Here is an 18,202-nt window from a genome sequence, read left to right on the forward strand (position 1 = left end):
CTATAGGAATTATTAGCCAACGACACTATGACGACATTTAACTACTTGTTTTAGTGAACTAGAAAACAAGATGTATTATTGGGTAGTCCTATCAAATAGGCTATGTATTCTATTCTATTCTCAAATCAAACTATGTTCCGGTTCAAGCTAGTTTAAAACCAAAATGCATGTATTTTTGCATGCATTCGGCTTATTTGTTAGGTTCCTGAATGAATTAACGAAAACATATTAAAATCAAACAAGTTAGCGCGGTTTAGCCTATTTCTAAACAAACGCGGCCATCGAAAAACAATATAACTGACCATACCTACATTTTTCCACTCAAATGACGAGAATTCGTGCACAGGCGCTATTCTTTGTTGTTCTATGCCGGTTTTCTGTAAATAGTTCGGCTTTCCAAGCCACTTGCGTCTTTCTTGCCAGGGCAGAGAGAGGCGCTTATCACTCATGTTACCCTCTGACGTCACTGATATTTCATTCACGTATTTGTAGGCTTTGTGTTCTCATATTTAAATTTTTCTCAAATCACGTTAGCAGAATATGTCGTTGAATGATTAACTCTTAAATCAACAACGGAAAATTTAGGCCATATGATTCTTATTGTTCACACCACTTTCTAGAATGGATTTGTCAATGGGGATTTTCAGATATCTCTTGAAAATGTTTTGGGCGTTAGCCTACTCAAAATTTTAAGATGTATCGGTTCAAACCTTTGTATAAGTATCCCCATTTGACTCTTATGTAGGGATACTTTGATTTGAATTGTTTAAGCCTACAATTTATTAATTTAGGCTATTCAAAGATAATTTCAGTCTCAATTGTAGTCTTAAATCCCAATACAGGAAATAGTTCAATTTGATTGCATTTCAAATAAATAACTCTTATTAGAACGAAAAGCTCTTAAAAACATTTCATTTAATCTAGATAGCTAGGGTTGCCTTGTTGGTTTGCTCAAACAAAACACCCACAAGTATTGACGTTTTACAATCCTTATACTTTACATTTTCGTTTATTATAAATGTATCTTAACGAATGTTACAAGTAAGAAAAGAAGAAAGGGACTTTCTTACATGAAACCAAGTAAAAATGTGCATATGATTGAAATGTTTCCCAGGTAGACAAAAGTAAATAACAATCTCATTGAAATAAACGCATGATTAGCTGGTAGGCCTATGTTCTATAAAAAAAAAAAAAAAAAAATACATGTACCTTTTGCTTGTAAAATGCTGTTAGACTCCCCAACACACATTTAATTCCAACAGCATGGCCTGGCCTGACCTATAGCTATGTCAACAATGCTTAGTCTTTCCTAGCAGTGGATATATAAACGTGAGGTATTGCTGGCTGATATGGATGTTAAAACGTCGAAATAAATCCCCCGCACAAACAGAAGGGAGAAAAGGAGAGAGGAACTGAATGAACCCTTTGAACTCTATTGACAGAAATGCAGGGTATAGAAGAGCCATACTTCCTTCCCTTTGGGAGACTGGTTGGTGGGGTGTGGGGGTTGGGTGGGGTGAAGGAGAACACCAAATCTCGGGTTGGTATGTTCCTATTGAAAAAAAGCTGAGAAAGCTCTGGAATCTCGATTTGGGACTTGTTTACCTCCTGTGAATGTGCCAGTAAATGAAGGAGAATTTTGAGCGGTGTAGGCTACGTCTGATCATGTTTGACCTGTTGGTTTGGCTAACTGATCATTCAGGTTAAAAAAATATTATCCGTTGACTTTAACTGGTTAACTTTCTTATTAATCTCTTCGTTTATGTCCATAAGCCTTTATTTATGGTGAGAATCAGCTTCATTCGCCAAGAACATTTACATGTTGCCTATACTAGGAATTTGACCTGTTGAAATGGTGCTGACAACAATAAAAATATATAGACAGAATATAGACAAAATAATTGACACAATCTACAGATTATATTTCTACTCTTTTATACAGCATTTTAGCTTTTGTAATGTAGGCCTAAGCAGGGGATGTGAACCATATAGAATCATAATGTTATTATTGTAGCCTTCAACGGATAGGCTATAGGTTAGCTCGGATATGTCAAATACAGTGCGAGTAGGCCTATTAGCCTACGCTTGTGGGTGATTACATAGCTCTGTCCGATCAGAAAAAGCCATATTTGGGATGTGAGTGAGTCGATAACATCGGGCACCAGTGACCGGCCCTGTGACCCAAACCATAATTTATGTTGCCACTGCGGAGGCCTCCTCACCGAATCTTCAAAAACAGAATTTGCGCGGGGGTTGGGCTGGGACGGTCTGGGTGGGGGTAGGGGTAAACTCATGAATTCCGGAGGGTGGGCTCGTTGGGGTTGCTATGCTGCTGGGTGGGTGGGTTGTTGTTGATTCATTCCTTCCCAACGTGTTTTCCCCCTTTCACAAGTGCTACCCACCCCTCCATTTTTTATCAATGGAAATATTTGCAGTGTATTAACCATATTGATAGGCTACTACTCCAAATTAAACAAATAGCCTATTTACATTTGAGTTATTAAGCAGACGCTCTTATCCAGAGCAATTATGGTTAAATGCCTTGCTCAAGGGCACATCAACAGAATTTTCACCAGTCAGTTCGGGGATTCGATCCAGCGACCTTTCGGTTAATGGCCCAACGTTCTTAATTTCCCCGCTAGGCTACCTGCCTATACTAGACTTCAAATGTATCTTCCATTTTGTATTCTAGATTTGGAATTGAAGTCGTAGCCTAAACCTAGGCCTACACTTGTTTGGTGTTTGCGTTCCACTACTCACTCATTCCAAAGGCCTGACAGTGTCCTGGTTTCCCCATTGGAGAATAATAGCTTACGCAAGAGGAGGAGGAATAGGGGGCTGGCCATGTGAACAAGCCCTCAACGTAAATAAGTTGTCTAAAATGCATATGGAACATTCTAGCTTCTTTTAATACTCAAGGGCTAGAACTGAGTTGCCTAGTTAAATAAAGGTAACATAAAAAGAATAAAAAATGGATTCAAATTTGTATTATTTAACGATATGTTGAACGAATTAATTTGCCACCTTAGTAAATGCAGCAAAGAATATGTCCAACAAACAAATGTAATCTATCAATCCAAATAAACGGCTCAATTCACAATCTCATAGCAATTTTCCATAGGCCTATTTTACCACATGCATCCCAGTGATCAGAAACGTAGAAAATAAAATAATGTAGTACTAGTGTATAAAATAAGCAGAACAGGTTTAATATTTACTACACCAGATGTTTGTTTGCATTAATTATGAGTTTCACAGTCTTTATAGTTCCAATTTAGTGCATTAACTGCTGTTATTCAAATGTCAGTGCTGACATTTTAGAAACCGATTTGGCTTTTAAAATTTGTATGAAGCAGGCGAAAACAAGGCTGACCATTAGGCAGAAGGCTACTTGCCTTTCACACGACTCTCGGCCGAACGTGTTACATTTGAAGCAAGATAAAGCATCCTCCTTTATAAAGGTGTGTTTTTGTGAGGACACGGCTGACCACTTGGACCTTCTAACCCGTTCAGAGTCAGTTTTCCTCGCGGCACTCCCGTCCCTGGATCCGTTGTGAAATTAGTAGCTAGAAAGCATGTAATTGACAAAGTCACGTGTCTAGTGCTGGCAGAGGCACAGCCAGTAAGCGGGCGAATGAGAGAGAGAGAGAGAGCGAGCGAGAAAGCGCTCGAAGTGGAGTGAGCGAGGAAAGGATTGAAGGAGAGAGACATGACAAAATATCAAAAGAGGGAAAGCACGCTGTACCATGCGAGCTAAATTTGTGACCGCTGGAATTGAGGATGTCGGATTAATGGTGACTATTATAACCCGTTTTCGCAGAGGAAGCTTTTCGATTGGAACTTTGGAACAGAGGGTCCGCGGGGAAACATGGCCGAAGGTTATTCTCCAATTATTTGTAAAAGAAAATGTGCCCTTACTTTTTCCTTCTGATGGTATAGAGGGGGGCTGCGACTGGCTATTGTTACATATAACATATGTTATGTAGCGTAGCCTACCGCCCACGATTATTGCCATGTGAAAATACATTTTGTGGTCTTGTTTGTCAATGATAAAGAGCGTATTGTACCCAACAGGGGCTTGCCTGGGGAACCATGTGTGTACACCTGCCCTTGGAGTTTCATTAAACGCTGGTTATTAACAGTGGTAGATGCACGTAAATATGCTCCAGAAGTTACATCAGTGAGCATGCATGTGCAATGGAAAATCGACCAATCAGTCGCATAACGCCGTGCGCCATGCAGTTAGAAGCCCAATAAGTAGCCTCTTTTACACCGCTTTGCGTGATGTTCGAATCATTCTACCATGCGCCAGTTCAAGCTTGAGTGATCTCGAAAATCGTTACGTGGAGACGAATTCTAGCAAAGATGAACATCGGCCAGTGGCGGGGATTCCCCCACCGCTTAGGCTATGGAGATTTCCAACCAACGGGGCTCCATAAAAGTTGTGTAAAGGCTACTACTAGGCCTACTAACTGCGCGCGCACGGCTATAGGTGAAATACTTATGCCACTTCCACACTCGTATATCAATACATAGCCTACTGTAGCTAACTATTTTCATATGCCTTTTAGGAGGGGCGGGTAAAGGTGGAGGAGAAGACGACGTCAAGTCGACGGAGCAGGAAGAGCGAATCCGGCCCCAGCTTCTGTCAGGAACAGGCCACTGCAAGTGGTTTAATGTTCGAATGGGGTTCGGATTTATATCAATGACCAGCAGCGAGGGGAGCCCCGTTGACCCCCCTCTGGACGTATTTGTCCACCAAGTAAGTTCCCCCCGAACGAGGAAAATCGTGCATGTTGATGTTGTGCTGCTATGGGCATGTGCTGTGGGCGTTGGGCATCTCCCTCTTTGGTGCAATCTTTCACCCTGTACGTTGTAGTCTACTCCACCTTGTTGATGGAAAGCAATGATTCAGTAGGCTTGGTCAAGCAGCCTAGGCCTATTGTATCTAAATGAGAAATGAGTCGATTTTTATGATATAAAATCCATAAAAATCGTTGTATTAACCTGTCCTTGCTTGGCAATAACATTTGTATTTGTATTTTATTTTACCTTTATTTAACCAGGTAAGCCAGTTGAGAACAAGTTCTCATTTACAACTGCCACCTGGCCAAGATAAAGCAAAGCAGTGCGATTAAAAACAACAACAACACAGAGTTACATATGGAATAAACAAAACGTACAGTCAATAACACAATAGAAAATCTATATACATTGTGTGCAAATGTAGTACGTTATGGAGGTAAGGCAATAAATAGGCCATAGTGCAAAAATAAGTACAATTTAATAATAAAATCACGTTATTGCGAAATAGTGACCTTTTTGTAGGCCAGAGTGTTGGTTGCGACATGTAGCCTATCACTTAATTGACCATTTGTCCAAATGTGTTCCTTGGTAACATCATGATGTTTCCCTAGCATGTAGGCTACAGGGCACACAACAACATGCTGTGGTGTTTCCTTAGTGGCACGATCCCTCTCCGAACCCTCACTCTCTCTTGAACTGATTAGGAGAACACTTGTATGACACAGTTTGTAGTTTTGTTTTATTGCCTCATGGACAGGGAGAATATGGTTGATGGCCCACCATGTTGGAAACCGTGCAAAAAGACTTGAGTAACAGCAAGTTCAAAACACTCAGTTGATCACGTGTTTGTACAGCTGTTATGTCGAAAGATGCACTACATGACCAAAAGTATGTGGACACCTGCTCGTCGAACATCTCATTCCATAATCATGGGCATTAATATGGAGTTGGTCCCTCCCTTTGCTGCTATAACAGCCTCCACTCTTCTAGGAAGGCTGCAGGGATTTGCTTCCATTCAGCCACGAGCATTAGTTAGTTTGGGAACTGATGTTGGTCAATTAGGCATTGCTCGCGGTCGGCGTTCCAATTCATCCGAAAGGTGTTCGATGGGGTTGAGGTCAGAGCTCTGTGCAGGCCAGTCAAGTTCTTCCACACCGATCTCGACAAACCATTTCTGTATGGACCTCGCTTTGTGCATTGGGGCATTGTCATGCTGAAACAGGAAAAGGCCTTCCCCAAACTGTTGCCACGAAGTTGGAAGCACAGAATCGTCTAGAATGTCGTTGTATGCTGTAGCAGTAAGATTTCCCTTCAATGGAACTAAGGGGCCTAGCCCGAACCATGAAAAACAGCCCCAGACCATTATTCCTCCTCCACCAAACTTTACAGTTGGTACTATGCATTGGGGCAGGTAGCGTTTTCCTGGCATCCGCCAAACCCAGATTTGTCCGATTTGTCAGATGGTGAAGCGTGATTCATCATTCCAGAGAACGCGTTTCCACTGCTCCAGAGTCCAATGGCGGTGAGCTTTACACCACTCCAGCCGACGCTTGGCATTGTGCATGGTGATCTTAGGCTTGTGTGCGGCTGCTCGGCCATGGAAACCCATTTCATGAAGCTCCAGACGAGCAGTTCTTGGGCTGACGTTGCTTCCAGAGGCAGTTTGGAACTTGGTAGTGAGTGTTGCAACCGAGGACAGACGATTTTTACGCGCTTCAGCACTCGGCGGTCCCATTCTGTGAGCTTGTGTGGCCTACCACTTCGCGGCTGAGCTGTTGTTGCTCCTAGACGTTTCCACTTCACAATAACAGCACTTACAGTCGACCTGGGCAGCTCTAGCAGGCCAGAAATTTGACAAACTGAGTTGTTGGAAAGGTGGCATCCTATGACGATGCCACTTTGAAAGTCACTGAGCTCTTCAGTAAGGCCATTCTACTGCCAATGCTTGTCTATGGAGATTTTATACGCCTGTCAGCAATCGGTGTGGCTGAAATACATACTTTTGTATACAATGAGGGGAAAAAAGTATTTGATCCCCTGCTGATTTTGTACGTTTGACCACTGACAAAGAAATGATCAGTCTATAATTAATGGTAGGTTTATTTGAACAGTGAGAGACAGAATAACAACAAAAAAATCCAGAAAACGCATGTCAAAAATGTTATAATTTGATTTGCATTTTAATGAGGGAAATAAGTATTTGACCCCTCTGCAAAACATGACTTAGTACTTGGTGGCAAAACCCTTGTTGGCAATCACAGAGGTCAGACGTTTCTTGTAGTTGGCCACCAGGTTTGCACACATCTCAGGAGGGATTTTGTCCCACTCCTCTTTGCAGATCTTCTCCAAGTCATTAAGGTTTTGATGCTGATGTTTGGCAACTCTAACCTTCAGCTCCCTCCACAGATGTTCTATGGGATTAAGGTCTGGAGACTGGCTAGTCCACTCCAGGACCTTAATGTGCTTCTTCTTGAGCCACTCCTTTGTTGCCTTGGCCGTGTGTTTTGGGTCATTGTCATGCTGGAATACCCATCCACGACCCATTTTCAATGTCCTGGCTGAGGGAAGGAGGTTCTCACCCAAGATTTGACGGTACATGGCCCCGTCCATCGTCCCTTTGATGCGGTGAAGTTGTCCTGTCCCCTTAGCAGAAAAACACCCCCAAAGCATAATGTTTCCACCTCCATGTTTGACGGTGGGGATGGTGTTCTTGGGGTCATAGGCAGCATTCCTCCTCCTCCAAACACGGCGAGTTGAGTTGATGCCAAAGAGCTCCATTTTGGTCTCATCTGACCACAACACTTTCACCCAGTTCTTCTCTGAATCATTCAGATGGTCATTGGCAAACTTCAGACGGGCATGTATATGTGCTTTTTTGAGCAGGGGGACATTGCGGGCGGTGCAGGATTTCAGTCCTTCACGGCGTAGTGTGTTACCAATTGTTTTCTTGGTGACTATGGTCCCAGCTGCCTTGAGATCATTGACAATATCCTACCCTGTAGTTCTGGCCTGATTCCTCACCGTTCTCATGATCATTGCAACTCCACGAGGTGAGATCTTGCATGGTGCCCCAGGGCGAGGGAGATTGACAGTTATTTTGTGTTTCTTCCATTTGCGAATAATCGCACCAACTGTTGTCACCTTCTCACCAAACTGCTTGGCGATGGTCTTGTAGCCCATTCCAGCCTTGTGTAGGTCTACAATCTTGTCCCTGACATCCTTGGAGAGCTCTTTGGTCTTGGCCATGGTGGAGAGTTTGAAATCTGATTGATTTTTTATTTTTATTTATTTATTTTATTTTATTTCACCTTTATTTAACCAGGTAAACCAGTTGAGAACAAGTTCTCATTTACAACTGCGACCTGGCCAAGATAAAGCAAAGCAGTGCGATTAAAAAACAACAACACAGACTTACATATGGGGTAAAACAAAACAAAGTAAAAAATACAGAAACAGAAATACATATATATACAGTGTGTGCAAATTTAGCAAGTTATGGAGGTAAGGCAATAAAATAGGCTATAGTGCAAAATAATTACAATTTAGTATTAACACTGGAATGATGTGCAAGAGATGATGTGCAAATAGAGATACTGGGGTACAAATGAGCAAAATAAATAACAATATAGGGATGAGGTAGTTGGGCGGGCTAATTTCAGATGGGCTGTGTACAGGTGCAGTGATCGGTAAGGTGCTCTGACAACTGATGCTTAAAGTTAGTGAGGGAGATAAGTGTCTCCAGCTTCAGAGATTTTTGCAATTTGTTCCAGTCATTGGCAGCAGAGAACTGGAAGGAATTGCGGCCAAAGGAGGTGTTGGCTTTGGGGGATGACCAGTGAGATATACCCGCTGGAGCGCAGACTACGGGTGGGTGTTGCTATGGTGACCAATGAGCTAAGATAAGGCGGGATTTGCCTAGCAGTGATTTATAGATGGCCTGGAGCCAGTGGGTTTGGCGACGAATATGTAGTGAGGACCAGCCAACAAGAGCGTACAGGTCACAGTGGTGGGTATTATATGGGGCTTTGGAGACAAAACGGATGGCACTGTGATAGACAACATCCAATTTGCTGAGTAGAGTGTTGGAGGCTATTTTGTAAATGACATCGCCGAAGTCAAGGATCGGTAGGATAGTCAGTTTTACGAGGGCATGTTTGGCAGCATGAGTGAAGGAGGCTTTGTTGCTGAAATAGGAAACCGATTCTAGATTTAATTTTGGATTGAGATTCTTAATGTGAGTCTGGAAGGAGAGTTTACAGTCTAACCAGACACCTAGATATTTGTAGTTGTCCACATACTCTAGGTCAGACCCGTCTAGAGTAGTGATTCTAGTCGGGTGGGCGGGTGCAAGCAGCGTTCGGTTGAAGAGCATGCATTTAGTTTTACTAGTGTTTAAGAGCAGTTGGAGGCTACTGAAGGAGTGTTGTATGGAATTGAAGCTCGTTTGGAGGTTTGTTAACACAGTGTCCAATGAAGGGCCAGATGTATACAAAATGGTGTCGTCTGCGTAGAGGTGGATCTGAGAGTCACCAGCAGCAAGAGCGACGTCATTGATATACACAGAGAAAAGAGTTGGCCCAAGAATTGAACCCTGTGGCACCCCCATAGAGACTGCCATAGGTCCAGACAACAGGCCCTCCGATTTGACACATTGAACTCTATCTGAGAAGTAGTTGGTGAACCAGGCGAGGCAGTCATTTGAGAAACCAAGGCTATTTAGTCTGCCAATAAGAATGCGGTGGTTGACAGAGTCGAAAGCCTTGGCCAGGTCAATGAAAACGGCTGCACAGTACTGTCTATTATCGATCGCGGTTATAATATCGTTTAGGACCTTGAGCGTGGCTGAAGTGCACCCATGACCAGCTCGAAACCGGATTGCATAGCGGAGAAGGTACGGTGGGATTCGAAATGGTCGGGTGATCTGTTTGTTGACTTGGCTTTCAAAAACTTTTGAAAGGCAGGGCAGGATGGATATGGGTCTGTAACAGTTTGGATCTAGAGTGTCACCCCCTTTGAAGAGGGGGGATGACCGCTGCAGCTTTCCAATCTCTGGGGATCTCAGACGTTACGAAAGAGAGGTTGAACAGGCTAGTAATAGGGGTTGCGACAATTTCGGCGGCTAGTTTTAGAAAGAAAGGGTCCAGATTGTCTAGCTCAGATGATTTGTAGGGGTCCAGATTTTGCAGCTCTTTTAGAACATCAGCTGTCTGGATTTGTGTGAAGGAGAAGCGGAGGGTGCAGAGCTGGTGGCCGGGGTAGTGGTAGCCAGGTGGAAAGCATGGCCAGCCGTAGCAAAATGCTTGTTGAAATTCTCGATTATTGTAGATTTATCGGTGGTGATAGTGTTTCCTAGCCTCAGTGCAGTGGGCAGCTGGGAGGAAGTGCTCTTATTTTCCATGGACTTTACAGTGTCCCAAAACTTTTTGGAGTTAGTGCTACAGGATGCAAATTTCTGTTTGAAAAAGTTAGCCTTTGCTTTCCTAACTGCTTGTGTATATCGGTTCCTAACTTCCCTGAAAAGTTGCATATCGCGGGGGCTGTTTGATGCTAATGCAGTACGCCACAGGATGTTTTTGTGCTGGTCAAGGGCAGTCAAGTCTGAGGAGAACCAGGGGCTATATCTGTTCTTAGTTCTGTATTTCTTGAATGGGGCATGTCTATTTAAGATTGAGAGGAAATTACTTTTAAAGAACAACCAGGCATCCTCTACTGACGGAATGAGATCTATATCCATCCAGGATACCTGGGCCAGGTCAATTAGGAAGGCCTGCTCGCTGAAGTGTTTTTGGGAGCGTTTGACAGTGATGAGGGGTGGTCGTTTGACCGCGGAGCCGTTACGGACGCAGGCAATAAGGCAGTGATCGCTGAGATCCTGGTTGAAGACAGCGGAGGTGTATTTAGAGGGTAAGTTAGTCAGGATGATATCTATGAGGGTACCCATGTTTACGGATTTAGGGTTGTACCTGGTAGGTTCGTTGATAATTTGTGTTAGATTGAGGGCATCTAGTTTAGATTGTAGGATGGCCGGGGTGTTAAGCATATCCCAATTTAGGTCACCAAGCAGTACGAACTCTGAGGATAGATGGGGGGCGATCAATTCACATATGGTGTCCAGGGCACAGCTGGGGGGCTGAGGGGGGGTCTGTAGCAAGCGGCAACAGTGAGAGATTTATTTCTGGAAAGGTGGATTTTTAGAAGTAGAAGCTCAAACTGTTTGGGCACAGACCTGGATAGTATGATGGAGCTCTGCAGGCTATCTCTACAGTAGATTGCAACTCCACCCCCTTTGGCAGTTCTATCTAGACGGAAAATGTTATAGTTGGGGATGGAAATTTCAGAATTTTTGGTGGCCTTCCTAAGCCAGGATTCAGACACTGCTAGAACATCAGGGTTGGCGGAGTGTGCTAACGCAGTGAATAACTCAAACTTAGGAAGGAGGCTTCTGATATTTATGTGCAGAAAACCAAGACTTTTACGGTTACAGAAGTCAACAAATGATAGCTCCTGGGGAGTAGGAGTGATACTGGGGGCTGCAGGGCCTGGGTTAGCCTCTACATCACCAGAGGAACAGAGGAGGACTAGAATAAGGATACGACTAAAGGCTTTAAGAACTGGTCTTCTAGTGCGTTGGGTACATAGAATAAAGGGGGCAGTTCTCCGGGCGTTGTAGAAAAGATTCAGGGCATTATGTACAGAAAAGGATATGGAAGGATATGAGTACAGTTCAGGTAACCCTAAGCGTTGTGTAACAATGAAAGAGATAGCGTCATTGGAGGCATCGATTGAGCCGGTCTCAGCGTGTATGGGGGGGAACAAAGGAACTGTATGAGGCAGTTTGAGAGGGACTAGGGTTCTACATTGAAATTGTATAATAAGAACTAACCCAAACAGCAATAGGCAAGGCATAATTGACATGGGAGAGAGGCATAAAGCAGTCACATGTGTTATTAGAGAGAGCTAAGACACAACTGGAAATAGCGATAACGCTTTGGGCTAAGACTAAACAGAATAAACAGGACAGGGTACCGTGTAAAGGAACAGTCCAGCAGGCATCAGCTGTGCAGCTGAGTGATCATAAGGTCCAGTGAACAGCAATATGTGAGTCCGAGAGCAGTTCAAATTGGTGCTTCGGCACAGCTAGCAGGGAGCACAGTTGTGGTTTGCGTGTGCTAGCGGGCCGGGGGTGGCAGATGGATCTTCGTGGTCGTCGCAACGGGAAGCCTGTTGAAACCACATCAGACTATTTCGTCGGCAAACCAGTCGTGTTGGATCGGCGGGGCTCAGTGTCAACACTAGGAGGTCCCGTCCGGTTGACAGAGAGGTAGATAGCCTTCTGTGGACAGGTGTCTTTTATACAGGTAACACGCTGAGATTAGGAGCACTCCCTTTAAGAGTGTGCTCATAATCTCAGCTCATTACCTGTATAAAAGACACCTGGGAGCCAGAAATCTTTCTGATTGAGAGGGGGTCAAATACTTATTTCCCTCATTAATATGCAAATCAATTTATAACATTTTTGACATGCGTTTTTCTGGATTTTTTTGTTGCTATTCTGTCTCTCACTGTTCAAATAAATCTATCATTAAAATTATAGACTGATCATTTCTTTGTCAGTGGGCAAACGTACAAAATCAGCAGGGGATCAAATACTTTTTTCCCTCACTGTACATAGTGTATAACATGGATAGTTTGCGTGTAGATTTTGCTATATGACATATTATTATTTTGTCTCTCCATTGTGTTCTAGTCAAGACGTATGATCTCTTTGCTTAAATATGCAGCCTACATTCGAGTTCATATTCTAATAGCCTACCCATATTTTCAACTGATTCTGTTGCAAAACAACCGTCAGCTCATTCCTGTCTTTGAATCCGTCTATGCCTTTAAATTACAATTTTACGGTCCAATAAAGTAGCTTTTAAAAACTCAAGAGGAGGAAGTAGAGAGGATGAGGAGCAATCATTTTCACCATCTTGTTTTCGCACCCGGTTTCGTGGAGGAGGTGCTTTTATTGTGTTCACGGGAACTTATTTTAAACTGGGAGAGAACATTCTGGTTCAAAGATGTAAGCACCTGTAAGCGCCTAGCATGGCAAAGGCATCTGCATATTAGGTTGGGTTTGCTCCTAGCAGAACTCGGCTAGGCGACGTGAACGTCTGTGCCTCGCATACTCCCTTAAAAGCCCTTTGTTTGTCCCTCTTGAGACTCCGTAGCCAGTATACATTTCCTCAAAAAAGTCAAAGATAACTTCTAAATGAATGACAGATTTGTTGAGTTTTTGCCAAGGAGATCTTAGTTGTGCAGTATTTCTGAAGTGAAAACATTTGCATGAAAACGAGTCGTCTCTCGTTAAATGACAACAAACACTTCATTGAGGAATCCCTACTGTTGACCAATCACAGATGAAGGGGCGTAGACTTCGTCTACCGAACTTCGGCTTGCCTCTAGAAAAAATGTGTGCACAAACAGCCCAAAAAAACCTTGCTGAAGACCAAAACAAACAAACAACGTCACAAAATGTTGTCATAAAAATGCTCAAACTGTTTCGAATGGGTAGCATGCGGACGCCTTAAGGCTTTCTTTGAAAAAGCTGTCAAACACGAATGAGTATCAAGGCTGTTTGCGGTGATGCGCTGCTATGCTGCTGCAGTAGCTGCTACTGTTGAGGTCTCATGCTTAATATGGGCGAATGTGTTTCCTTGTTGTTGTTGACTACTTTTATCATCACTGTAATTTAGTCATGTGGCAGCAATAGCATCTGATATGAGAAATTGTTAGCTCCCAAATTTTCAAGATACATTTCAGTGTTTGCTTTGTAAAGATCTATTTTTTTTATGTTGGTCTCGATTTGTAGCCTACCCAGAAACCGAGTGTGCTACACATGTTACACTATGTGATAAGTGAATAGAAAGATAAAATGATTGAGCTCCTACATGAACTAAACGCTAATTGTTCACCATACTGAGTGAAGCAAGTTCTTGGTCCAATGACTTAAATCGCATGTACCTCGGATATCATTATTGCGCATTACCACCATACTGTTTTGTTTCTGCATCCCATGCTGTTTCACTGGCCTGTCTGCCTGATTTTGTGTGTATGCGTGTCTCACTGATGTTTCCGCAGAAACAGTGAATTCAAGAAACAATTGAAAGACACAACTTGGAGCTCAGAACGAAACACCCTGCTATTCAAATCAAATCAAATTTTATTGTCCACATGCGCCGAATACAACAGGTGCAGACATTACAGTGAAATACTTACTTACAGCCCTTAACCAACAGTGCATTTATTTTAAATAAAAAAGTAAAATAAAACAACAACAAAAAAGTGTTGAGGGAAAAAAAGAGCAGAGGTAAAATAAAATAACAGTAGGGAGGCTATATATACAGGGGGGTACCGGTGCAGAGTCAATGTGCGGGGGCACCGGCTAGTTGAGGTAGTTGAAGTAATCTGTACATGTGGGTAGAGTTAAAGTGACTATGCATAAATAATTAAGAGTAGCAGCAGCGTAAAAAGATGGGGTGGGGGGGCAGTGCAAATAGTCGGGGTAGCCATGATTAGCTGTTCAGGAGTCTTATGGCTTGGGGGTAGAAGCTGTTGAGAAGCCTTTTGGACCTAGACTTGGCACTCTGGTACCGCTTGCCGTGCGGTAGCAGAGAGAACAGTCTATGACTAGGGTGGCTGGAGTCTTTGACAATTTTGAGGGCCGTCCTCTGACACCGCCTGATATAGAGGTCCTGGATGGCAGGAAGCTTGGCCCCAGTGATGTACTGGGCCGTACGCACTACCCTCTGTAGGGCCTTGCGATCGGAGGCCAAGCAGTTGCCATACCAGGCGGTGATGCAACCAGTCAGGATGCTCTCGATGGTGCAGCTGTAGAATTTTTTGAGGATCTGAGGACCCATGCCAAATCTTTTCAGTCTCCTGAGGGGGAATAGGCTTTGTCGTGCCCTCTTCACGACTGTCTTGGTGTGTTTGGACCATGATAGTTCGTTGGTGATGTGGACACCAAGGAACTTGAAGCTCTCAACCTGTTCCACTACAGCCCCGTCGATGAGAATGGGGGCGTGCTCAGTTCTCTTTTTTTTCCTGTAGTCCACAATCATCTCCTTTTGTCTTGGTCACGTTGAGGGAGAGGTTGTTATCCTGGCACCACACGGCCAGGTCTCTGACCTCCTCCCTATAGGCTGTCTCATCGTTGTCGGTGATCAGGCCTACCACTGTTGTTGTCGGCAAACTTAATGATGGTGTTGGAATCGTGCCCGGCCATGCAGTCATGGGTGAACAGGGAGTACAGGAGGGGACTGAGCACGCACCCCTGAGGGGCCCCCGTGTTGAGGATCAGTGTGGCAGATGTGTTGTTACCTACCCTTACCACCTGGGGGCGGCCCGTTAGGAAGTCCAGGATCCAGTTGCTGAGGGAGGTGTTTAGTCCCAGGATCCTTAGCTTAGTGATGAGCTTTGAGGGCACTATGGTGTTGAATGCTGAGCTGTAGTCAATGAATAGCATTCTCACGTAGGTGTTCCTCTTGTCCAGGTGGGAAAGGGCAGTGTGGAGCGCAATAGAGATTGCATCATCTGTGGATCTGTTGGGGCGGTATGCAAATTGGAGTGGGTCTAGGGTTTCTGGGATAATGGTGTTGATGTGAGCCATGACCAGCCTTTCAAAGCACTTCATGGCTACAGACGTCAGTGCTATGGGTCGGTAGTCATTTAGGCAGGTTATCTTAGTGTCCTTGGGCACGGGGACTATGGTGGTCTGCTTGAAACCTGTTGGTATTACAGACTGTCAGGACTGCTTTGCTATTCATGCACCGTACTAGGTTTCCTTCCTAGTTGACATCAAATTGAGTGGAATGGGTTAAAAATTTAAATCAGTCGTAGTCATTAGTGGATGTGTCACGTGTCTACATACGTTACGCCTTGAACACACAGATGGCGTCATTGCGCGAAATAGTACGCAGCATCATCTGGATATGTGTGCAACAAAAGTTCAACATTCACCTTCTGCTACCGTTTCTGTCCAGCCATCTACTCATACAGTTTGACACATACGTTCGATAAATCCAACGTGTGCACCACACAGAATGCACTGCAACTGCCTCTGCAATGCAAAGCTGCAGGGCGAACACAGCGTTCCATTGGAAATGAATGTACTTCTGGTGTACCAAAACGCAATGACTCTGTCGTTGTCCCGTGTAGCTCAATTGGTAGAGCATGGCGTTTGCCAGTGTTGTGGGTTCGTTTCCCACGGGGGACCAGTATGAAAAAAAAAAAAAATTATGCACTCACTAACTGTAAGTCGCGTTGGATAAGAGCGTCTGCTAAAATGACTAAAATGTAAATGTAAAAATGTTGTGATCGAGGCGTTAGCCTTGCAAGCTTCCTCCCTGACAAAGATGTCTGCTTAGCAAATGTATTAATCAGAAAGCAATTGAAACAGCGAGGTCTGGGAAAGACCCAATAGAGCCACATTGTCTGCCTTGGCAATTTGTTACCCTGGGCCTTAGCACTTCACATAGACTGCAGAATAGAAAATACAAATATTACATGTGTTACTGTATCTCTATGGTACAGATTCCTACTGAGACGATCTTATAAATTTTCCTGATCTCAATGTTGTGGAACACATAAGATACATTCATCAGATGGTTATGTTGATTAATCCCTGCCCGAATTCTACAGTAATTTCTTATAAACGTTCATGATCTAATTTTAGATGTTCATAACATAGTAATAACTATGGTTATAATGTTTATAGTGTTACTTCATATGTGCATTTTATTTTTGGAGGAATATGCCCAAAGTAATATCAATTGATAAGATTAATTCATTCACATTCATAAGATATAATGATATGGTAATTTCTTATAAACGTTCATGATCCAATCTTAGAGGAATACACGTGCATATTCATAATGTAGGTATAACAAGTGATAATGTTTATAATGATAATAATCCCTCAGTGTTGTTGTTCAAATTGAAGTCCAATATGTTCATGAACTACCAATGAAATTCAAACCAAATTCAGTTTGATGCTGCATTTGTTTATATTTAATTTTTGTAACTTGAATAGAAACCGAGGTAAGAATGAAACAAGAACTTCCAAACTTTGAACTATATTCCTGAAAATATTATTGATGGGACATTTGTCATTTGAAATGCAAAAATACCTCTCTAGAGTTTAGAATGTAACCATGTGGTCACCCTGTGGTAGGGTTGATTGGGAGGCCATGCATGTTTGTTTTCCAGTTGCACACATGACTTGATCTGTTATATGATGTAGCTAAGCTTAAAGGTTGGAGAGCTGACACACACAAACACACTTTTTTTCTGTTATGGGGGATTTCTGTTGCTTACTGCATGGAAAGATTGTAGGTTTTGTAGATATTTTATCCAAAGATATAGACACATTTGTTCCAAGGACAAATTAGCATTTTTGTGCAAGATACAGATTAAGCTCCATTTGGTGACATTGTGTGATATTTTACTATGCCGGCAGGAATTCTTGAGACTGAGAAGAGGATGGGAGAGAAGAGGGGCTGAGAGGAGGATGGAAGAGGAGAGAGAAGAGAGGGGCTGAGAGGAGGATGGAAGAGAATAGAAGAGAGAATGAGATGAGGATAGAAGAGGAGAGAAGGGCTGAGAGGAGGATGGAAGAGGAGAGAGGGGCTGAGAGGAGGATGGAAGAGAAGAGAGGCTGAGAGGAGGATGGAAGAGGAGAGAGAAGAGAGGGACAGAGGAGGATGGAAGAGGAGAGAGGGTCTGAGAGGAGGATGGGAGAGAAGAGAGGGGCTGAGAGGAGGATGGGAGAGAAGAGAGGGGCTGAGAGGAGGATGGGAGAGAAGAGAGGGGCTGAGAGGAGGATGGGAGAGAAGAGAGGGGCTGAGAGGAGGATGGGAGAGAAGAGAGGGGCTGAGAGGAGGATGGGAGAGAAGAGAGGGGCTGAGAGGAGGATGGGAGAGAAGAGAGGGGCTGAGAGGAGGATGGGAGAGAAGAGAGGGGCTGAGAGGAGGATGGGAGAGAAGAGAGTCACGAGGAGGATGGGAGAGAAGAGAGAGTCACGAGGAGGATGGGAGAGAAGAGAGAGACAGAGGAGGATGGGAGAGAAGAGAGAGACAGAGGATGATGGGAGAGAAGAGGGGCTGAGAGGAGGATGGGAGAGAAGAGAGACTGAGAGGATGATGGGAGAGAAGAGGGAATGAGAGGAGGATGGGAGAAGAGGGAATGAGAGGTAGAGACTAAAGAAGGAGGTTAGGAAAGAAGAGAGAGAAGAGAAAGATTGAGTGGTGGAAGAGAGGCAAATGGGATAGCGAGAGAAGGACAGAGGAAGAGTGATGACAGGAGTAAGAGGTAGTGTGAGAGGGAGGGAAAGAAAGGAGGGGGTTTTCAGAAA

The 18,202-nt window shown here is 43.7% G+C and overlaps 1 protein-coding gene across 1 annotated transcript in view; it reads left to right on the forward strand.

The window, feature by feature from the left end:
* The first annotated feature begins 3,652 nt into the window (after nt 1-3,652).
* Nucleotides 3,653-18,202, forward strand: part of lin28b (lin-28 homolog B (C. elegans)) — a 49,364-nt gene continuing 34,814 nt past the window's right edge. The window contains exons 1-2 of the mRNA XM_041865942.1: nt 3,653-3,878; nt 4,572-4,762. Of these exons, the coding sequence (XP_041721876.1) occupies nt 3,869-3,878; nt 4,572-4,762 (201 nt within the window). The 5' untranslated portion in view covers nt 3,653-3,868. The remainder of the gene's footprint in view (nt 3,879-4,571; nt 4,763-18,202) is intronic.

This window comes from Coregonus clupeaformis, chromosome 36 (assembly GCF_020615455.1).
Source record: "Coregonus clupeaformis isolate EN_2021a chromosome 36, ASM2061545v1, whole genome shotgun sequence".
Classification (NCBI taxonomy): Eukaryota; Metazoa; Chordata; class Actinopteri; order Salmoniformes; family Salmonidae; genus Coregonus; species Coregonus clupeaformis.